General features: G+C 44.1%; 1 protein-coding gene across 2 annotated transcripts in view; it reads right to left on the reverse strand.

The window, feature by feature from the left end:
• Nucleotides 1–1,023: 1,023 nt before the first annotated feature.
• LOC143808695 (cytochrome P450 2C50-like) overlaps nucleotides 1,024–23,881 on the reverse strand; it is a 136,539-nt gene continuing 113,681 nt past the window's right edge. For both annotated transcript variants that reach the window (XM_077291616.1, XM_077291617.1), the window contains exons 8-10: nucleotides 5,493–5,677; nucleotides 3,570–3,711; nucleotides 1,024–2,152 (exon numbers count right to left, since the gene is read on the reverse strand). In XM_077291616.1, the coding sequence (XP_077147731.1) occupies nucleotides 1,974–2,152; nucleotides 3,570–3,711; nucleotides 5,493–5,677 (506 nt within the window). In that variant the 3' untranslated portion in view covers nucleotides 1,024–1,973. The remainder of the gene's footprint in view (nucleotides 2,153–3,569; nucleotides 3,712–5,492; nucleotides 5,678–23,881) is intronic.

Here is a 23,881-nt window from a genome sequence, read left to right on the forward strand (position 1 = left end):
TACAGAGAAGAGAGCACCAGAGAAATGGTAAAAAAAAATATCTTCCAGACTTAGCAAAAAAATATATAAAAAGTAAAATTAAGGCGTTAAGCTGAAACTAGCTAGTCTGGTATTCGCACCAGAGAAAAACTTCAAAAGTCAAAATGTCCAAGGTTTGCTGCAATTTTTGTGGGATAATCAGGCTTATTACAACCTGTCATGTCCCATGACTTGGGAATCATACAGTATTGTATTGCGATTGTATTGCTGCTGTTACAATAGTATGAAACCAGGTTTGCCTTTTACAAGTTTGTCATGTCTTTCTCCCTGTAGCCCAGCTTCTTCCTCCTGTGTCACTGTATGTTAGCCATATTCGTCTGATGCTCATCTCTGTATATCTCTGGTTCAGAATAGTCTTTTTACCTACCGCAGTTGTGCATATCTGCAAGAAATCATCATGAAATTAAACCTTCTGAAATTTTCATACATGCCTCTGCAGTTGAGTTTAAGCTATCTGACTTTTCCTTCATGTAACTATTGGTTCAGTGCAGACAGTCATAGAAATACGGTCTCAAGAGCCACATACTTTCAGACTAGTTATGTAGTCAGATTAAATAAGAGTTTTCTTTATTCACAAACTTTAAACATAGAGGATACCGACTTCAGCACGAACCATATGGGTAAGAATCTCAATGCGTTTCTGGAGACTAAGCTCCCTTAATCATGAATGTTGTCATGTTGTCATGTCATGTTAATCATGTTATCATGATTAAGGGAGCTTAGTCTCCAGAAAGGCGCTGAGATTCTTACCCATATGGTTCATGCTGAAGTCTGTATCCTCCATGTTTAAAGTTTGTGAATAAAGAAAACTCTTTTTTACGGATTCGGTGAAACTGGACATTCTCTTCTTTTTTGGACTTTATACGCTTAGACACAGCGGGTCTGTGCTCCCGAAGATTGGTTTATACATCACGGGTGAGCTGGTTTATATTCCTTCTTTCCAAGTCAGAATAAATGACATTCATTAGAAATAATAGAGTTTAATAAATTTATTGCAACAATTTTTTTAAACATTTCTAACATCTTCTCGGCATCCAGATTTACTTCCAGTGGGAGCAATTTAGTATGTCACTATTTATTAGAGATCAGGGGATCGATTTGAAGCAAATCAAATTCGCTTGGAATTTTTACCCAAAATTTGAATTTAGAATATTTGGGGATTCTATTCGCTGCAATGGGAGAAATGCTAAATGACAATTTGTTCGATTAATTTTAAAGCATGGAATGAGTAAAAAAAAAATATAAAGTGTATAGATAATGCTCACCTCAGCAGCCTCCAACTGTCGAGCCGTACAGCTCACTCTGGCTCCAGTGTCTCCACCGGGCGGCCTCTGGTGCTGACTAAGCCTCACAACATCACGGCATCAGGTGATGAAGCATGTCCTGATGCAACATCAGGCCTTCTCAGTACCCTGAGACATCATGATACTATGAGGCCTAATCCACAACCGAGGCACTGAAGAGCGACTAGTGCCAGAGGGAGTTGAAAAGGTGGAAAAGCTATTTTTTTTTAACCTTGCATTTATTAAGCTTTGTCGTGTGCCAAGATCTCTGTAGTAAAATTTCTAATTAGATTTGCGTGAAATACATTTGACATGAATCAAATTTCACAAAAATCACGCAAATCTGCAAAAATCACGCAAATCTGCCGAATCTGAATTTCCCCTCTAGTGCTGTAGTTAACTGTTCATAAGGCTAACCCTAAATTGCACACTCACCCATAGCATGACATGACTGCCTACTATGCAGCTGAATTTTCCTTTTATGAAAGACGGCAAAGGCTGAAGTGAGGATCAGCATGTAAGCCTTCATCGTACGTTAACAATTAGCGAAGCATTTTTCTTAGACTTGCCCATTTTTATCCCTAATATTTTATAGATAGAGTCTTCAACTTGAAGGGCAGCTATAAATTGGCTATAGATGCACACAATGTCTTATCTGCGAGGGATTGCACAGATTTCATAGGGTAATGGAGATTTAATAATTCCCACTGCAGGTGAAAGGTCCAGCTTTGCCCCTGATGGAGGCTTGAATGTGAAGTTCTGGAGCAGGGTTGTGAAGAACAGGAACATTTCTATTTTTGCCAAGTTCTCTCCGGCACAACTTCTTTTACCTGTTTAAGAAAAAAAATAGAAAAAGAAAACACATTTCCAGTGATCAGCTATATTGATCACGCATATTATAGAGCAGGAAGAACTAGATTTGTTTTATTTTTTTTTTCTCAGAAAACCATAAATCAAAATGGTATACAAGGTAATCGAAAGAGTTAATCAAATTTTGGAAGATTTTTTATAACTTTTAATTTTAGCAGATACGTTGGAGTTTGAGTACCTGGTTAAAGGTGATAAGAATTAATTAGCATGGTAATTTGTGGTGAGTGGACAGGAGACAATTAAACTTGCTCCTTCCTGCATCTGCAGCTGTTGAGTAGCCGGCATATCGTAATGTCACATGACACCGCAGCCGGCTAATCAATAATTAAGCCAGAGATGCTGAGTGGGGTGATGTTCCAGAAAATGTTTGCGGAGTCCCTGTGTTTCTCATCATTTTCACTGCAGTAGACTTTGGGAAAAGGAGGAGGTGGCACACGCACAGATTGAGATATTGGCTCCTTAGATTTTGGGAGACGAGAACTCAATTTACACATGCACAGTATGTTAACAGTCTCTTCTAATGAAGGAAACAGATTTCCAAAAAACATAAGGACCAGGATTTGTGGACACCACCAGCCTGGGCTCCCTGATCACTCTACTTGCAGCTCCATGTTTCTTCTATTTCCCCCAGAACATCTCATGCATTGCCTATATGGGGGCCGCCTTGCTGGAACATTTTTGGTGACTGACCCTGGATCTTGCAGGACTTTGTACGGGTGAGTGGGCTAAACATCTACTCTGCTATTGCATCTTATTCATTTCTATGTATGTAAGAGATATTTTATCTACCATTCTCTGTATGTTACAGTTTAAGGGTGGATTGAATCAGGTTGACTTCTATTTTTTATCAGTACATCTAAATATTTTTTCTGCGTCATATTTATTCTATGGCCTAGATGCCTATCCATTTTACAACTTGACTGGGTTCCTATCCCAAGATATCAAAAACAATAATGCATATACAGTATATTTTCATATTTCTTATATTATATTATTATAGTGCTTTTCATCAGTGCTATTACATTTTTCTTCAAAACAAAGTTATATATTGTGGCCCATTTTCTTTGTCCTCTGTGTATCAGCACTTTCTTGCAGGGGTTCTTGTGTTTATTTTGTCTCTGGGAGAATGCATAGCACAGAGATATATGCCTGTTTTTGGTTTTCATGTATACAGTCCTTCAGAGACTGATTGATTGAAACCGCTGATGCTGCTGTGATCACAGGACTAACAAAGATTTAAATAAAAAATGCAGTACAGAATCAGCAAACAAAATTATGTTTAAACCAAGGCAAATTTTGTGGTACAGGTTCCACAGTTCGCTTTACCTTACATAAATGTATGATGCCATTAAAGTGGAATCAAAGAAAAAGATTTACCTAATGAGAAGGGAATGAAGGCTTCGTTCTTCTTAAATTTTCCTTCCGAGTCAAGAAAGTGCCCAGGATAAAACTCTTTTGGCTTCTCAAAATAAGCTTTATCTCTAAGAGCAGAGTGAAGAAATGGAATGACAGTTGTGCCCTGGGGAAGCAAAAGATAATATAAATTACCATAAAAAATAAACAATATAATTAAAATATTATAAATATGCATACAGTCATATGAAAAAGTTTGGGCACCCCTATTAATCTTAAGCTTAATGTTTTATAAAAATTGTTTTTTTGCAACAGCTATTTCAGTTTCATATATCTAATAACTGTTGGACACAGTAATGTTTCTGCCTTGAAATTAGGTTTATTGTACTAACAGAAAATGTGCAATCTGCATTCAAACAAAATTTGACAGGTGCATAAGTATGGGCACCCTTATCATTTTCTTGTTTTAAATACTCCTACCTACTTTTTACTGACTTACTAAAGCACTTTTTTTGGTTTTGTAACCTCATTGAGCTTTGAACTTCATAGCCAGGTGTATGCAATCATGAGAAAAGCTACTTAAAGTGGCCACTTGCAAGTTGTTCTCCTGTTTGAATCTCCTCTGAAGAGTGGCATCATGGGCTCCTCAAAACAACTGTTAAATGATCTGAAAACAAAGATTATTCAACATAGTTGTTCAGGGGAAGGATACAAAAAGCTGTCTCAGAGATTTAACCTGTCAATTTCCACTGTGAGGAACATAGTAAGGAAATGGAAGAACACAGGTACAGTTCTTGTTAAGGCTAGAAGTGGCAGGCCAAGAAAAACATCAGAAAGGCAGAGAAGAAGAATGGTGAGATCAGTCAAGGACAATCCTCAGACCACCTCCAGAGAGCTGCAGCATCAACTTGCTGCAGATGGTGTCACTGTGCATCGGTCAACTATACAACGCACTGTGTTTTTTTGCCGCCATGCATAACGCCTTTTTGTATTACCAAACAACTCAATCTTGGTTTGATCAGTCCACAGGACCTTCTTCCAAAAAGAAATTGGCTTCTCCAAATGTGCGTTTGCATACCTCAGCCGACTCTGTTTGTGGCGTGCTTGCAGAAACGGCTTCTTTTGCATCACTCTCCCATACAGCTTCTCCTTGTGCAAAGTGCGTTGTATAGTTGACCGATGCACAGTGACACCATCTGCAGCAAGTTGATGCTGCAGCTCTCTGGAGGTGGTCTGAGGATTGTCCTTGACTGATCTCACCATTCTTCTTCTCTGCCTTTCTGATGTTTTTCTTGGCCTGCCACTTCTAGCCTTAACAAGAACTGTACCTGTGTTCTTCCATTTCCTTACTATGTTCCTCACAGTGGAAATTGACAGGTTAAATCTCTGAGACAGCTTTTTGTATCCTTCCCCTGAACAACTATGTTGAATAATCTTTGTTTTCAAATCATTTGACAGTTGTTTTGAGGAGCCCATGATGCCACTCTTCAGAGGAGATTCAAACAGGAGAACAACTTGCAAGTGGCCACTTTAAGTAGCTTTTCTCATGATTGCATACACCTGGCTATGAAGTTCAAAGCTCAATGAGGTTACAAAACCAAAAAAAGTGCTTTAGTAAGTCAGTAAAAAGTAGGTAGGAGTATTTAAAACAAGAAAATGATAAGGGTGCCCATACTTATGCACCTGTGAAATTTTGTTTCAATGCAGATTGCACATTTTCTGTTAGTACAATAAACCTAATTTCAAGGCAGAAACATTACTGTGTCCAACAGTTATTAGATATATGAAACTGAAATAGCTGTTGCAAAAAAAACAGTTTTTATAAAACATTAAGCTTAAGATTAATAGGGGTGCCCAAACTTTTTCATATGACTGTATTTATTAAAATACTAAATGGGAAACTCACCCACAAAGTCCAGACTTAAGGTATAAAAGAAGTATCCTAACCTTTGGAAGATTATAACCCCTGAATGTGATGTCCGTAGTTGTGGCATGTGGGAGGCTTCCAGGTACAACGTCCCCAAATCGTTGAATTTCATGAATGACAGCATCAGTATATGGCATTTCTTTTCTATTTTCTACTTGAGGTTGAGCAGATCCAATAACATTTTCAATTTCATTTTGCACTTTTTCTAAAAGGTAAAAATGGTATGTATTGTGAGTTACAATGCAAATTCTGAAAGATATAAAATAAAGTAGAAGTTCAATATATGTTAGACCTGTAAAACATTTTTTTTTTATTTTGCTATTATACACGTTCGGTATGAGTATCCCCACGCTCTCACAAATCACTTAACCATCTTCTCACTCTTTCTATGCTCCTTCTCCTGGTTGCAGGAGACATCTCTCCCAACCCCAGCCCCCATGTTATAGCAAGTCAAACCTCCCAACTGCTACAATCAGAAACCACTTTAACCTTATTAATATTCCATGCATGCCATCTGTCTCTTTCAATTGTGCCCTTTGGAATTCTCACTCAATGTGTAATAAACTCTCCTTCATTTATGACATCTTCCTTTCTGATTCTCTTAACCTCCTGGCTCTTACTGAAACCTGGATCGAGCAGTCAGACACCACCACTCAAAGAAAAAATTGACCATATCCGACAGGAAATTATCTCCCAATCTCCTCATATCATGCACTGTCCTCCCTCGCCCACTGCATCTTGCTCACTCTCTGATTTGAACCAGTCACAGAAGAAGTAATCAGGCTCCTTGCATCTTCTCGCCCGACCACTTGCACCAGTTACCCCATTCCGTCACATCTACTCCAGTCCCTTTCCCCTGCTGTCACCTCTCACCTAACAAAAATATTCAACCTCTCACTCTCTTCTGGTATCTTTCTCTCCTCATTTAAGCATGCCATAATACATCCATTACTTAAAAAAAACCACCCCTCGAACAAAACTGTGTCACTAACTATAGACCTGACTCTAATCTTCTCTTCATCTCTAAACTCCTCGAACACCTAGTCCACTCCTGTCTTTTCCGCTATCTCTCAGTTAACACTCTTCTCTACCTTCTTCAATCTGCTTTCCGCTTTTTACACTCTACTGAAACAGTCCTCACTAAAGATTCTAATGATCTACTAACAGCTAAATCCATTGGTCACTGCTCCATGCTAATTCTCTTGGATCTCTCTGCAGCATTCGACACTGTGGATCATTAGCTCCTCCCCACTATGCTCCGCTCCATCGGCCTTAAGGACACCGTTCTCTCCTGGTTCCCTTCCTATCTCTCTGTACACTCTTTCACTGTATCCTTTGCTGGTTCCTCTGCCTCTCATCTTCCCCTTACTGTTGGGGTTCCTCAAGGATCAGTCCTCCTCGTCTCTTTGTATACTGCCCCTATTGGAAAACAATCAGTAGATGTGGGTTCCAGCACCATCTCTCTGCTGATTACACTCAATTATACACTTCTGCTCCTGATATCACACCTGTCTTTTTAGAAAACACCAGTGATTGTCTTACCGCTGTCTCTAACATCATGTCCTCCCTCTATCTGAAACTGAACCTGTCAAAAACTGAACTCTTGTTTTCTCCCTCTACTATTCTACCTTTGCGTGACATTGCCATCTCTGTGTGTGGTTCCACCTTTACTCCCAAGCAACATACCCACAGCCTTGGGGTCATTCTTGATTCTAAACTTTCATTCAACTCCCACATCCGATCACTGGCTCACTCTTGTTATCTTTATCTACATCTCAAAAACATTTCTAGAATTCGACCTTTTCTCACTTTCGACTCTGCAAAAATACTGTTTCTCTTATTCATTCTCGTCTGGACTATTGTAACTCTCTACTAATCGTCCTCCCTCTTACCAAACTCTCCCCTCTCCAATCTGTCCTGAATGCTGCAGCCAGGATCATATTCCTCACCAATCGTTACACCGATGCCTCTACTGTTATGAACTATACTTTTGGGCTCCCTCTTGTGGTCACTCGCGGTATGGCTCTTGGATACTCTTTCCCCAGGTTGGTAGTCACCTGCTTCGTTAAGACTCTGGGTGTTTCTATTTAAACCTCCTGGAGTCTTAGTCCATTGCCTGGCATCCATGTAATCAGTCCTTGTCTGGTTGCTCTTGTCTACTGGTCCTGATTTTTGCAACATAAGCTAAGTCCTGCTTTATTGTTTTTTGTTTATTTGTATTATTCTGTTTTTGTCCAGCTTGTTCATAATGTGATTCCTGATTTTGCTGGAAGCTCTTAGGGGCTGATATTCTCCCCCCATACTGTTAGTCGGTACGAGGGTTCTTGGATATTCAGCGTGGATATTTTAGTAGGGTTTTTCGCTGACCACATAAGTCCGCTTTCTATATTTCTGCTATTATTTAGTGGGCCTCTCTTTGCTGAATCTAGTTCATACTTACGTTTGTCCTTTCCTCTTACCTCACCGTTATTATTTGTTGGGGGCCTGTATCTACTTTGGGGTATATTTCTCTGGAGGCAAGTGAGGTCTGTATTTTCTCTGAAAGGGTTAGTTAGATCTCCGGCTGGCGCGAGACATCTAGAACCAACGTAGGCACGTTCCCCGGCTGCTATTATTTGTGGGCTAGGATCAGGTATGTGGTCAGCTCAGTTACCACCTCCCTAAGAGCTAGTTTTTATGTTTGCAGACTTTGCTGAAGACCCTGAGATCCTCTGCCATTAGGATCACAACAGTATGCCAGGCCACTGAATAGTTAATGCATTGCAGAAGTGGGATTAAAAGAAAAAAAAAAGAAGTTCTGAGTTTTTTTTTTTTTCTTCCTTCCCCTTTACCTCTGAATGGCTTGAAACTCTGCTGCAGACATGAATGTGCAAACTCTGATTACTGGTGTGGATCAGCTTGCTGCTCGTGTGCAGAGCATTCAGGATTTTGTTATTGGCAGTCCTATGTCAGAGCCTAAGATTCCTATTCCTGAGCTGTTCTCTGGAGATCGATTTAAATTTAGGAATTTTAGGAATAATTGTAAATTGTTTCTATCTTTGAGACCTCGTTCGTCTGGAGACTCAGCTCAGCAAGTTAAAATTGTTATCTCCTTCTTGCGGGGCGACCCTCAGGATTGGGCTTTCTCATTGGCGCCAGGAGATCCGGCATTGGCGAATATTGATGCGTTTTTTCTGGCGCTCGGATTGCTTTATGAGGAGCCCAATCTTGAAATTCAGGCAGAGAAGGCTTTGCTGGCTATTTCTCAGGGCCAGGATGAAGCCGAAGTGTATTGCCAAAAATTTCGGATATGGTCCGTGCTTACTCAGTGGAATGAGTGTGCTCTGGCCGCAAATTTCAGAAATGGCCTTTCTGAAACCATTAAGAATGTGATGGTGGGCTTTCCCATTCCTACAAGTCTGAATGATTTTATGACGCTGGCCATTCAGATTGATCGGCGTTTGCGGGAGCGCAAATCCGCTAAACCTTTGGCGGTGTTGTCTGAACAGACGCCTGATTTAATGCAATGTGATAGAATTCAGACTAGAACTGAACGGCAAAATCATAGACGTCAGAATGGGTTGTGTTTTTACTGTGGTGATTCTACACATGTTATATCAGCATGCTCTAAACGCCTAACAAAGTTTGTTAGTCCTGTCGCCGTTGGTAACTTGCAGCCTAAATTTATTTTGTCTGTGACTTTAATTTGCTCATTGTCTTCCTACCCTGTTATGGCGTTTGTGGATTCAGGCGCTGCCCTGAGTCTTATGGACTTGTCGTTTGCCAGGCGCTGTGGTTTTGTCCTGGAGCCTTTAGAAAATCCTATTCCTCTTAGAGGAATTGATGCTACGCCATTGGCAGAGAATAAACCGCAGTATTGGACACAAGTGACCATGTGCATGACTCCTGAACATCGGGTGGTGATTCGTTTTCTTGTTCTGCATAAAATGCATGATTTGGTCGTTTTGGGTCTGCCATGGTTACAGGCTCATAATCCTGTTCTGGATTGGAGGGCTATGTCTGTGTCAAGTTGGGGTTGTCAGGGAATTCATTGCGATTCCCCGTCGGTGTCTATTGCTTCCTCCACTCCTTCAGAAGTTCCTGAGTTTTTGCTTGACTATCAGGATGTGTTCAGTGAGTCCAGGTCCAGTGCTCTTCCTCCTCATAGGGACTGTGACTGCGCTATAGATTTGATTCCTGGTAGCAAGTTTCCTAAGGGACGATTATTTAATCTGTCGGTACCTGAGCATGCCGCGATGCGTTCTTCTATAAAGGAGTCTTTGGAGAAAGGACATATTCGTCCATCCTCTTCCCCTCTTGGTGCGGGATTCTTTTTTGTGGCCAAGAAAGACGGATCTTTGAGACCTTGTATAGACTATCGGCTTCTGAATAAAATCACGGTTAAATTTCAGTACCCTCTGCCACTATTGTCGGACTTGTTTGCTCTGATTAAGGGTGCCTTTTGGTTCACCAAGATAGATCTTCGTGGTGCGTACAACCTTGTGCGCATTAGGCAGGGAGATGAATGGAAAACTGCATTTAATACGCCCGAAGGTCATTTTGAGTACTTGGTGATGCCTTTTGGGCTCTCTAATGCCCCTTCAGTGTTTCAATCCTTTATGCATGACATCTTCCGGAAGTATCTAGATAAATTTGTGATTGTTTATCTAGATAACATTTTAGTTTTTTCTGATGATTGGGATTCTCATGTAAAGCAGGTCAGGATGGTGTTTCAGGTTTTGTGTGATAATGCTTTGTTTGTGAAGGGCTCAAAGTGTCTCTTTGGAGTGCAGAAGGTTTCCTTTTTGGGTTTTATCTTTTCCCATTCTGCTGTGGAGATGGACCCAGTCAAGGTCCGAGCTATTCATGATTGGACTCAACCCACGTCTGTTAAGAGTCTTCAGAAGTTTTTGGGTTTTGCTAATTTCTACCGTCGTTTTATTGCTAACTTTTCTAGCGTTGTTAAACCTCTGACGGATATGACCAAGAAAGGTTCTGATGTCGCTAATTGGGCTCCTGCAGCCATTGAGGCCTTCCGGGAGCTGAAGCGCCGGTTTACTTCGGCGCCTGTTTTGTGCCAGCCTGATGTCTCACTTCCCTTTCAGGTTGAAGTGGATGCTTCTGAGATTGGTGCAGGAGCTGTTTTGTCGCAGAGAGGCTCTGGTTGCTCTATGATGAAACCATGTGCTTTCTTTTCCAGGAAGTTTTCGCCGGCTGAGCGGAACTATGATGTTGGTAATCGGGAGTTGTTGGCCATGAAGTGGGCATTTGAGGAGTGGCGTCATTGGCTCGGGGGAGCTAAGCATCGTGTGGTGGTCTTGACTGATCACAAAAACCTGATGTATCTCGAGTCTGCTAAACACCTGAATCCTAGACAGGCTCGTTGGTCATTGTTTTTCTCCCGTTTTGACTTTGTGGTCTCATACCTGCCTGGTTCGAAAAATGTGAAGGCTGATGCTCTCTCTAGGAGCTTTGTGCCTGATTCTCCTGGAGTCTCAGCGCCGGCTGGTATTCTTAAAGAGGGAGTGATTTTGTCGGCCATTTCTCCTGATTTGCGACGTGTGTTGCAGAGATTTCAGGCTGGTAGACCTGACTCTTGCCCACCTGATAGACTGTTTGTTCCTGATAAATGGACCAGCAGAGTTATTTCCGAGGTTCATTCCTCAGTGTTGGGATTTTTGGTACCAGAGATTTGATGGCTAGGTCCTTTTGGTGGCCTTCCTTGTCACGGGATGTGCGTGCTTTTGTGCAGTCCTGTGGGACTTGTGCTCGGGCTAAGCCTTGCTGTTCTCGTGCCAGCGGGTTGCTTTTGCCCTTGCCCGTCCCGAAGAGGCCTTGGACACACATTTCCATGGATTTCATTTCAGATCTTCCGGTGTCTCAAGGAATGTCTGTCATCTGGGTGGTGTGTGATCGTTTTTCCAAGATGGTCCATTTGGTGCCCTTGCCTAAGTTGCCTTCCTCTTCCGATCTGGTTTCTTTGTTTTTTCAGAATGTGGTTCGTTTGCACGGCATTCCTGAGAATATCGTGTCTGACAGAGGATCCCAGTTTGTGTCCAGATTCTGGCGATCTTTTTGTGCTAAGATGGGCATTGATCTGTCGTTCTCGTCTGCCTTTCATCCTCAGACTAATGGCCAGACGGAGCGAACTAATCAGACGCTGGAGGCTTATTTGAGATGTTTTGTTTCTGCGGATCAGGATGATTGGGTGACCTTCTTGCCATTGGCTGAGTTTGCCCTCAATAATCGGGCTAGTTCCGCTACTTTGGTTTCGCCATTTTTCTGCAACTCTGGTTTTCATCCTCGTTTCTCCTCGGGTCATGTTGAGCCTTCTGACTGTCCTGGGGTGGATTCTGTGGTTGATAGGTTGCAGCGGACTTGGAATCATGTGGTGGACAATTTGAAGTTGTCACAGGAGAAGGCTCAGCGTTTTGCCAACCGCCGCCGCGGTGTGGGTCCCCGACTTCGTGTTGGGGATTTGGTTTGGTTATCTTCTCGGTTTGTCCCTCTGAAGGTTTCCTCTCCTAAGTTTAAGCCTCGCTTTATTGGTCCTTATAGAATTTTGGAGGTCCTTAATCCGGTGTCTTTTCGTTTGGATCTTCCTGTGTCGTTTGCCATTCACAATGTGTTCCATAGGTCTTTGTTGCGGTGGTACATTGTGCCTGTGGTTTCTGCTGTTGACCCTCCTGCTCCGGTCTAGGTTGAGGGCGAGTTGGAGTATGTGGTGGAGAAGATCTTAGATTCTCGTCTCTCTAGACGGAGGCTTCAGTATCTGGTCAAATGGAAGGGCTATGGTCAGGAGGATAATTCCTGGGTGGTCGCCTCTGATGTTCATGCGGCCGATTTGGTTCGTGCCTTTCACGCTGCCCATCCTGATCGCCCTGGTGGTCGTAGTGAGGGTTCGGTGACCCCTCCTTAAAGGGGGGGTACTGTTATGAACTATACTTTTGGGCTCCCTCTTGTGGTCACTCGCGGTATGGCTCTTGGATACTCTTTCCCCAGGTTGGTAGTCACCTGCTTCGTTAAGACTCTGGGTGTTTCTGTTTAAACCTCCTGGAGTCTTAGTCCATTGCCTGGCATCCATGTAATCAGTCCTTGTCTGGTTGCTCTTGTCTACTGGTCCTGATTTTTGCAACAAAAGCTAAGTCCTGCTTTCTTGTTTTTTTGTTTATTTGTATTATTCTGTTTTTGTCCAGCTTGTTCATAATGTGATTCCTGATTTTGCTGGAAGCTCTTAGGGGGCTGATATTCTCCCCCCATACCGTTAGTCGGTACGGGGGTTCTTGGATATTCAGCGTGGATATTTTGGTAGGGTTTTTCGCTGACCACATAAGTCCGCTTTCTATATTTCTGCTATTATTTAGTGGGCCTCTCTTTGCTGAATCTAGTTCATACTTACGTTTGTCCTTTCCTCTTACCTCACCGTTATTATTTGTTGGGGGCCTGTATCTACTTTGGGGTATTTTTCTCTGGAGGCAAGTGAGGTCTGTATTTTCTCTGAAAGGGTTAGTTAGATCTCCAGCTGGCGCGAGACGTCTAGAACCAACGTAGGCACGTTCCCCGGCTGCTATTATTTGTGGGCTAGGATCAGGTATGTGGTCAGCTCAGTTACCACCTCCCTAAGAGCTAGTTTTTATGTTTGCAGACTTTGCTGAAGACCCTGAGATCCTCTGCCATTAGGATCACAACACTCTACCCTGTGCCAGTCATTACACTGGTTACCCATCCACTCCAGAATCCAGTACAAACTTATTACCCTCATCCACAAAGCGCTCTATGGCTCAGCACCACCCTACATGACCTCCCTGGTCTCAGCCTACCACTCTACCCATGCACTACCCAGGTTGATATGATTAACCCCCAATTCTCACAGTTTTAAGCGTGTCCTAAAAATGCATTTTTTCAGACTGGCCTACCGTCTCAACACATTAACCTAACTAACCCTGTGTTGCCCAATCAAAAAATGTAAATCATAATCAGGTTCCTCGCATCATGTTCTCATACGCTTTATGCATTTAATAGCCCTCTGTGTCTGTACTGCTACATATTTAGGCTAATTGATTCATGCAGCTTTACATGAACACTAGTGTTGAGCGATACCGTCCGATACTTGAAAGTATCGGTATCGGAAAGTATCGGCCGATACCGGCAAAGTATCGGATCTGATCCGATACCGATACCCGATACCAATACAAGTCAATGGGACTCAAGTATCGGAAGGTATCCCTGATGGTTCCCAGGGTCTGAAGGAGAGGAAACTCTCCTTCAGGCCCTGGGATCCATACTAATGTGTAAAATAAAGAATTAAAATAAAAAATATTGATATACTCACCTCTCCGACACAGCCTGGACCTTACCGCTGGTAACCGGCAGCCTTCTTTGCTTAAAATGAGCGCGTTCAGGGCCTTCCATGTCACGGCTTCTGATTGGTCGTGGCCGCCCATGTGACCGCCACGCGACTAATCACAAGCCGTGACGTAATTCTCAGGTCCTAAATTCCTAATTCTAGGAATTTAGGACCTGAGAATTACGTCACGGCTTGTGATTGGTCGCGTGGCGGTCACATGGGCGGCCACGACCAATCACAAGCCGTGACGTCATCTAAGGCCCTGAACGCGCTCACTCTTAGGAAGGAAGGCTGCCGGAAAGAAGCCGAAGGTGAGTATATTCCTATTAGGTATATACTCACCCTCGGACGCGCCCTGCTTCTTTCCGGCAGCCTTCCTTCTTAAGAATGAGCGCGTTCAGGGCCTTAGATGACGTCACGGCTTGTGATTGGTCGCGGCCGCCCATGTGACCGCTCACGCGACCAATCACAAGCCGTGACGTCATCCCTCAGGTCCTAAATTCCTAGAAGGGAATTTAGGACCTGAGGGATGACGTCGCGGCTTGTGATTGGTCGCGTGGCGGTCACATGAGCGGCACGCGACCAATCAGAAGCCGTGATGTCATGGAAGGTGCTGAACGCGCTCATTTTAAACAAAGAAGGCTGCCGGTTACCAGCGGTGATGTCCAGGGGCCTCCGGACAGGTGAGTATATCAATATTTTTTATTTTAATTCTTTATTTTACACATTCATATGGATCCCAGGGCCTGAAGGAGAGTTTCCTCTCCTTCAGACCCTGGGAACCATACACTGGAAACTTCCGATTCCGATTCCCGATACCACAAAAGTATCGGATCTCGGTATCGGAATTCCGATACCGCAAGTATCGCCCGATACCTGATACTTGCGGTATCGGAATGCTCAACACTAATGAACACCTGATCCTTACACTATGGCTAGCCCGAACAACGAAAGCAATTGTTACCATCCACCTCTCGTGTCTCCCCTTTTTCCTCATAGATTGTAAGCTTGCGAGCAGGGCCCTCATTCCTCTTGGTATCTGTTTTGATCTGTGTTTATTGTTATGCTGTAATGTCTATTTTCTGTACAAGTCCCCTCTACAATGTAAAGTGCTGCAGAATATATTTGCGCTATATAAATAAAATTTAATATTATTATTATTAATATTATTATTATTATCTACAAGATTATATCCCAACATGCAGTAAGTGTAATAATAATATTAGTAAATATCAACAATTAGAAATGTAGAATAGTTCCCTTGATTAACTATGTCACTTAACCTTTAGCTTAGGTATCCATGGTTGCAACCACTTATGTGGTGACAGTTATTTAGCTGTTAATGGAAACAAAGAATTTAACCCCTTAACCCCGAAGCCTGTTTTCACCTTCCTGACCAGGCAAAATTTTACAATTCTGACTACTGTTACTTTATGAGGTCATAACTCTGGAAGCTTCAACGGACCCCAGTGATTCTGAGATTTTTTTCTTGTGATATATTGTACTTTATGGTAGTGGTAATATTTCTTTGATATGACTTGCATTTATTTGTAAAAAAAAAAAAATGTAAATTTGGCGAAAATTCTGAAATTTAGCAATTTACTAAATTTTAATTTTCATGCCCTTAAATCATAGCTGTAGCTCTCAAAATAGTTCATAAATAACATTTCTCACATGTATACTTTACATCAGCACAATTTTGGAAACATTTTTTTTGTTAGAAAGTTATAAGGGTTAAAAGTTGACCAGCGATTTCTCATTATTACAACAAAATTTGCAAAACCATTTTTTAGGGACCACCTCACATTGGAAGTGACTTTGAGGGGCTTATATGAGTGAAAATACCCAAAATTGACACCATTCTAAAAATTGCACCCCTCAAGGTACTAAAAACCACACTCAAGAAATTTATTTACCCTTCAGGTGCTTCACAGGATTTTTGGAATGTGGAAGGAAAAAATAAACATTTACATTTCTTTCCTTTAGACCTAATATTTTTAACTTTTGCAAGGGTAACAGGAGAAAATGGACTATACATTTTGTTGTGCAATTTCTTCTGAGCATGCCGATACCCCACATGTGGGGGAAATCTACTGTTTGGGCGCACGACAGGGCTTGGAAGAAAGGAAAGGAGCACCATTTGACTTTTTGAATGTAAAATATGCTGGAATAATTAGCGATTGTCATGTTGCATTTGGTGAGCCCCAGATGTGCCTAAACAGGCAAATCATGCCACTCAGTGACATGATTTGATATCTGTGTTATCTGGTTCAATATTTTTGTTTGACATAATGTGGTAATGTTGAGAGTAGGGTTGAGCGAAACGGATCGGTCATTTTCATAAGTCGCCGACTTTTGGCAAAGTCGGGTTTCCGATCCCAGCGTGGGATCTGCCATGCGGTACGCGATCTTCGCACCAAAGTCCCGTTTCATATGACGCGTTCAGCGCCATTTCTCAGCCAATGAAGGTGGACGCAGAGTGTGGGCAGCGTGATGACATAGGTCTCGGTCCCCACCATCTTAGAGAAGGGCATTACAGTGATTGGCTTGCTTTCTGCGGCGTCACAGGGGCTATAAAGGGGCATTCCCGCCGACCGCCATCTTACTGCTGCCGAGCTGAGCATAGGGAGAGGTTGCTGCCGCTTCGTAAGAAGCAGGGATAGCATTAGGCAGTGTAAATTAACCCCCAAACTGCTTGTGCTGTAGCGATTTCCACTGTCCAACACCACCTTTTCTTTGCAGGGACAGTGGAGGCTAGATTTTTCTTCATCAGCTCTGTAGCTTATTGGGCTTCCCTAGAAGGCTCCCTGATAGCTGCATTGCTGTTTGTACACCGCTGTACAAACCAACTGCTTTTTTCAAAGCACAAATCCTGCTGCTCCTTCCTTTCTGCACAGCTATCTTGTTTGTTTGTCCACACTTTTGTGTGCAGCAGTCCTTTTTATTGCTGCCTGCCATACTTTTCAGAGATTATTGTAGGGAGATAGTAATTGTAGTACAGTCCCTTTTTTTTTTTAAATATGTCTTCAAGCCACTTTCAGCCCCTGAAACTGTGTAGTGTAAAACAGTGGGCCTGTATTTTTCTGCACTGTCCCACACCTAAAAATGGAGATTAATATTGCCTAATCTGTGCATCTGCGCCAGTCCTGTCTGTGGTATCTGTCAGTCATTTTCAGCCACAGAAACTATACTGTAATACAGTGGGCCTGATTTATTCACTAGTCTCCCATATAAAAAAGGGAGATTTATATTGCCAGTGTGAGCATCTGCGTCAGTCCAATTAGTGGCATATCTGCCAGCTTCTTTCTGCCAATCAAACTGTGTAGTGTAATACAGTGGGCCTGATTTTTTTCCTGCATTCTCCCACCCATAAAAAAGGGAGATTTAAATTCACAACAAGTTTACGTACACCTTCTAACTGGTTTTACAGGACCATATAATGGTTTTTAGTTTGGTTACATTTTTCCAAGAATGAGGAAGTCTGGTGGAAGAGGTCGTGGTCGTGGGCGGGCATATCCAGCTGGTAATGATGGTAGTGGTGGTGGTCGTGGAGCATCAGGTGGTCGTGGGAAAAGCAGTATAGCCCCTAAGTCTAGAGTTGTTGAGCCAGCGTCATCGTCTGGCTACACAAGGCCTCGAACGCTCCCTTTTCTGGGAGGAGGAAAACCGCTGTTAAAGCCGGAGCAGCAGGAAAAAGTTTTGGCTTTCCTTGCTGACTCTGCCTCTAGCTCTTTCGCCTCCTCTTCGGATAGTTCAAAATTGAAATGTAGCCAGTCGTCGGTGGATGCTCCCGGTAAGGAACAAGTTGATTCCTTGTGTCCTTCCCCCAAAACAACAATGAAGGATGCGTCAGGCGACACAACAGGTTACTCCATGGAGCTCTTTACACATACCGTACCTGGGTTAGAAAGGGAAATTGTTAACAGGCCATGCCCATTACAAGATGAATTGGACATGGAGTGCACAGATGCACAGCCACAGCTAGATTATTATGCTGTTCCATTGACTCAGATCACAACATTGCCCTCGCAGTGTACCGAGCCAGAATATGACCCAAATGAGACTATGGTGCCCCGTCCCGAACGCTATAGCACCGGCTTACATGGTGACACAGAGGAAGGTGCACAGGACATAGAAGAGGAGGTGATAGATGACCCAGTTGTTGACCCCGATTGACAGCCATTGGGGGAACAGAGTGCCGCTGGCAGTAGCTCTGAAGCGGAGGAGGAGGAGCCACAGCAGGCATCAACATCGCAACAGCTTTCATCTGGCAGGCCCGTATCTGGCCAAAAACTTGTGTCAAAACAAAAAAACAGTTGTAGGACAGCGTGGCCATCCAGTTAAAGTAGCACAGTGTGCAATGCCTGAAAAGGTATCCGATAGTAGGAAGAGTGCAGTCTGGCAACTTTTTAACCAAGATCCGAATGATCAGCGCAAAGTGATCTGTAAGAAATGCTCAAGGACCTTTAGCAGAGGTCAGAATGCCAAAAATGTAAATACAACTTGCATGTGTAGACATTTAACCGCCATGCACTTGCAAGCCTGGACTAACTACCAAACGTCCCGTAACGTTGTTGCACTCCCTCACAATGAAGCTAGTCAGCAACGCTACATTCCTTCCCTCACTGTAAGCCCACCGTTTACGACACCACCTGCAGCAAATGTGGAGGTATCGTCGCAAGGCCAAAGCAGTCAGGGAATCTACAGGTTCTTGGGAGGAAACACTGTATCTAGGCCAACAGCAAGAATACCATCACCAACCCTCTTTCAGTCTGCCATGTCCACCACCACCCCCGCTAGTTCCACCATATGCAGCTCTCCAGTCCAGCTCACCCTACAAGAGACTCTCGTTAGGAAAAGGAAGTACTCAGCCTCTCATCCGCGTACACAGGGTTTGAACACCTACATTGCTAGTCTAATCTCATTAGAGATGATGCCCTACCGGTTGGTTGAAAGTGAAGCTTTCAAAGCCCTGATGGCCTACGCTGTACCACGCTACGACCTAATGAGTCGACACTTCTTTGCGAGAAAAGCCATCCCAGCCCTCCACCAGCATGTCAAAGACCACATTGTCCATGCACTGAAACAGTCAGTAGAAAGGTGCACCTCACAACAGATGCATGGACCAGTAGGCCCGGCCAGGGATGTTACGTGTCCATCACGGCACACTGGGTTAATGTGCTGGATGCAGGGTCCACAGGGGACAGCCAGATTGGGACAGTTCTGCCTAGCCCACGGTGTAGGAAACAGTTGGCTGTAGGCGTTCACCACCCTTCCTCCTCGTCCTCCAGCAGAAGCAAGAGCTCGTCCACAGACCGCATTCGCATGACCTCTCCATCCGCAGCTGCCACTGTTGCACCTGAGGTGTCCCATTATGGAACAGCTAGTGGCAAGCGTCAGCAGGCTGTGTTGGAAATGAAATGTTTGGACTACAACAGACACACCACGGAAGTTCTGTCCGCGTTCTTGCAGCAAGAAACTCAGTCATGGCTGGGCACTGCACATCTTGAGGCAGGCAAGGTAGTCAGTGATAACGGAAGGAATTTTATGGCTGCCATAGCCCTTTCACAACTGAAACACATTCCTTGCCTGGCTCACACCTTGAACTTGGTGGTGCAGTGCTTCCGGAAAAGTTATCCGGGGTTACCCAACCTGCTCCTGAAGGTGCGCAGACTTTGCTCTCACATCCGCCGTTCACCCGTACAATCCAACCGTATGCAGAACCATCAAAGATCTTTGAAGCTTCCCCAGCACCGCCTAATAATCGACGTTGCAACAAGGTGGAACTCCACACTGCACATGCTTCAGAGACTGTGCGAACAGAGGCGTGCTGTTATGTATTTGTGGGAGGATACACATACACGGGCAGGCAGTTGGATGGCAGACATGGAGTTGTCAGGTGTGCAGTGGTCGAAGCTACAAGACCTGTGTGAAGTCCTTCAGTGTTTTGAGGAATGCACACGCCTGGTTAGTGCAGACGACGCCATCATAAGCATGAGCATTCCACTAATGCGTCTGCTGATGCAAAGTTTGATGCACATAAAGGAGCAGGCGTCTGCAGCCGAGGACGAGGGAAGCCTTGATGACAGTCAGCCATTGTCTGCTCAGGGAAGTCTCCTGGACGAGGTGGCGGACGTAGAGGAGGAGGACGAGGAGGATGATGGGGCTAAATATCTATGGGAGGAGGAAGCTTCTCAGGGGCCAATACAAACTGGTGGCTTTGCAAGGTCAGGTACAGGGTTTTTGAGGGAGACAAGTGATGTTGATTTGCCAGAAAGTGCTACTCAACCCAGCACAAGCAGTGAATTGACACCTGGAACATTGGCCCACATGGCGAATTATGCCTTGCGTATCCTAAAAAGGGACTCCCGCATTATCAAAATGATGACCGATGACGATTACTGGTTGGCCTGCCTCCTGGATCCACGCTATAAAGGGAAATTGCAAAATATCATGCCACATGAGAACCTTGAGCAAATATTGGCTACCAAACAAGCAACTCTTGTAGACCGCTTGGTTCAGGCATTCCCAGCACACAGTGGCAGTGATGGTTCTCTTACGAGCTGCAGGGGGCAACATGGCAGAGGTGTTAGAGGAGCACGAATCAGAAGTGGCGTTGGACAGAGGGGTTTTATGACCAGGTTGTGGAGTGATTTCGCAATGACCGCAGACACGACAGGTACTGCAGCATCAATTCAAAGTGACAGGAGACAACATTTGTCCAGTATGGTTACTAACTATTTTTCCTCCCTTATCTATGTTCTCCCTCACACGTCATTCCCATTTGAATACTGGGCATCCAAAAAAGAAACCTGGCCTGAATTGGCAGAATATGCACTGCAGGAGCTTGCTTGCCCAGCAGCTAGTGTGCTATCAGAAAGAGTATTCAGTGCTGCTGGTTCAATACTGACCGAAAAAAGGACTCGTCTGGCTACCCAAAATGTTGATAATCTAACCTTCATTAAAATGAACCAATCGTGGATTTCAAATTATTTTGCCCCACCTTTCCCTGCTGACACCTAGCTTTCCTGTAAAAAGGTCTTGCTTTTGGACTGGTCTTACTGACTGTTCCAATTTCTCAATTTGCAGCTGCTGTATGTCCAGCATACCACATTTTTAAACCTCCCTAAATGGGCCGACTCCCTCCACGGGGCCGTGGTCAGTCACCACTTGGCGCAAGCACCCGTGAGAGTGCCGGTTGTCTGAAGAGGTGGATGTGCCCACTTTTGGGCGATGGCACAGGGTCCCTCATAGTACAATGAATTGTCTCTGGCGGTGATGGTGCGCACCTAACGTCAGACACACCGTTGTAACATGAGGGGCCCTGGGCCAGTACCGCTGCCTAGGAGAGAGTGTTCCCCCCAGCTCAAACAGTGCTCTACCACTTGCAAAATTATCTCTCACTGCTCCACCACTGTTTAGTCTCTGCGGTTAAATCCTTCAATGTCACTTCCAATAACAATTTGTTGACATGTATGATGCTACCGTGTTTCCCCGAAAGTAAGACAGTGTCCTACATACTTTTACCACTCAAAAGTCCCACTATGTCTTACTTTCGGGGTATGTCTTATATTGGAAAATTGCGCCGTATATTGCAATTGCGCCGTAAATAGTGTTGAGCGATACCTTCCGATACTCAAAGGTATCGGTATCGGATGGTATCGGCTGATATCCAAAAAGTATCGGATATCGCCGATACCGATACCCGATACCAATGCAAGTCAATGGGAAACAAGTATCGGAAGGTATCCTGGATAGTTCCCAGGGTCTGAAGGAGAGGAAACTCTCCTTCAGGCCGTGGGATCCATATTCATGTAAAAAATAAAGAATTAAAATAAAAAATATGGATATACTCACCTTTCCGGCGGCCCCTGGACCTCCCTCTTGTTGCCTTTCCACAGCACAGGTTATGAGGAAGCTGCAGATTCTAGTGGGGAGCCTGAAGGACCTGTGATGATGTCAAGAAGAGGGAGGGCTCTGAGCTGCCATGTGACGCTCCAGCCCACCCACTTCTTACATAATCACAGGTCCTGTGTGTGCACAACACTCGGCGTCCAAGCATGGCAGGCAGGTATGCAGCGATCTCCTGGCCCCTGCTGCTGCCTACTCCTCCCCTGGACACACAATCCTTCCCAGCAGTTGCAGGAATCAGCAGCTTAGGAAGCCATGTGTGTCCCTGCTTAAGTGCAGCATTCATTTGCTAATGAATATTCACTGCACTTAATCATTGGGACCACATGGTTTCCCAGCTCTGATTCCGGGCAGCAGAAAAATACGGTAATGCAGCAAAAGGTACCGGTACTATGGCTTATATTTTTTCAACGTACAGTTCACTATGTCTTACTTTCGGGGTGCGTCTTACATTATCCGACCCCGCTAAAACCCCCACTACGTCTTAGTATCGGGGGTGTCTTACTATCGGGGAAACACGGTAGTAAAAATATTCAGGGGCCCTGTCCTACATTTACACCAGTTAATACTTTGCGCCAAATACCTATGCCTGCAAGTCAGCAGAGGAGCCCACCCCTGTACCTAGGTATGCCACCTGTTTGTTTATTTTATTTTTTTTTTGGCGAGACATTAACATGTATTTATTATTTTGGAGTACTAACTTTGTCAAACACTCCTTCCAATTGTCCTCCGCTGACCACACCAATGCTGCCTGTGCACCCCTGCAACATAATTAAACCTGCATTGAGCCTAATTTTTGTTATTTTAGGCCTACTAAGTCTGTCTGCAGTCCCTCCTTCCAACTGTCCTCCGCTAACCACACCAATGCTGCCTGTGCAGCCCTGCAACATAATTAAACCTGCATTGAGCCTAATTTTTTTATTTTAGGCCTACTAAGTCTGTCTGCGGTCCCTCCTTCCAATTGTCCTCTGCTAACCACACCAATGCTGCCTGTGCACCCCTGCAACATAATTAAACCTGCATTTAGCCTAATTTTTGTTATTTTAGGCCTACTAAGTCTGTCAGCGGGCTCTCCTTCCAATAGTCCTCCGCTGACCACATCAATGCTGCCTGTGCACCCCTGCAACCTAATTAAACCTGCATTGAGCCTATTTTTTGTTATTTTAGGCCTAGAAAGTCTGTCTGCGGTCACTCCTTCCAATTGTCCTCCGCTGACCACAGCAATGTTGCCTGTGTACCCCTGTAACCTAATAAAACCTGCATCGAGCCAAGTTTTTAAATTTAAGGCCTAGTAAGTCTGTCTGCGGTCCCTCCTGCCAATTGTCCTCCGCTGACCACACCAATGCTGCCTGTGCAGCCCTGCAACATAATTAAACCTCCATTGAGCCTATTTTTTTTATTTTAGGCCTACTTAGTCTGTCTGCGGTCCCTCCTTCCAATTGTCCTCCGCCAACCACACCAATGCTGCCTGTGCACCCCTGCAACATAATTAAACCTGCATTGAGCCTAATTTTTGTTGTTTTAGGCCTACTAAGTCTGTCAGCGGGCCCTCCTTCCAATAGTCCTCCGCTGACCACACCAATGCTGCCTGTGCACCCCTGCAACATAATTAAACCTGCATTGAGCCTAAATTTTGTTATTTTAGGCCTACTAAGTCTGTCAGCGGGCTCCCCTTCCAATAGTCCTCCGCTGACCACACCAATGCTGCCTGTGCACCCCTGCAACCTAATTAAACCTTCATTGAGCCTATTTTTTAAATTTAAGACCTAGTAAGTCTGTCTGCGGTCCCTCCTGCCAATTGTCCTCCACTGACCACACCAATGCTGCCTGTGCAGCCCTGCAACATAATTAAACCTGCATTGAGCCAATTTTTTTATTTTAGGCCTACTAAGTCTGTCTGCGGTCCCTCCTTCCAATAGTCCTCCGCTGACCACACCAATGCTGCCCGTGTACCCCTGTAACCTTTTTTAAACCTGCATCGAGCCAACTTTGTGGTGTAAGGCCTACTACCAGTGTCTGTCTGCGCCACTCAATACAGCTGTCCTCCTCTTAAAAAAGCTGAGCTGCAATTGTCAGGTTTTCAGCCTATCAGAATTTGAAAACTGCATTGGGGCTACAAGTTTGGTTGGGTTCTACAAACGGTGTCTGCCGCTCCAAGGTGTTCTCCAGGTT

This window comes from Ranitomeya variabilis, chromosome 2 (assembly GCF_051348905.1).
Source record: "Ranitomeya variabilis isolate aRanVar5 chromosome 2, aRanVar5.hap1, whole genome shotgun sequence".
Taxonomy (NCBI): Eukaryota; Metazoa; Chordata; class Amphibia; order Anura; family Dendrobatidae; genus Ranitomeya; species Ranitomeya variabilis.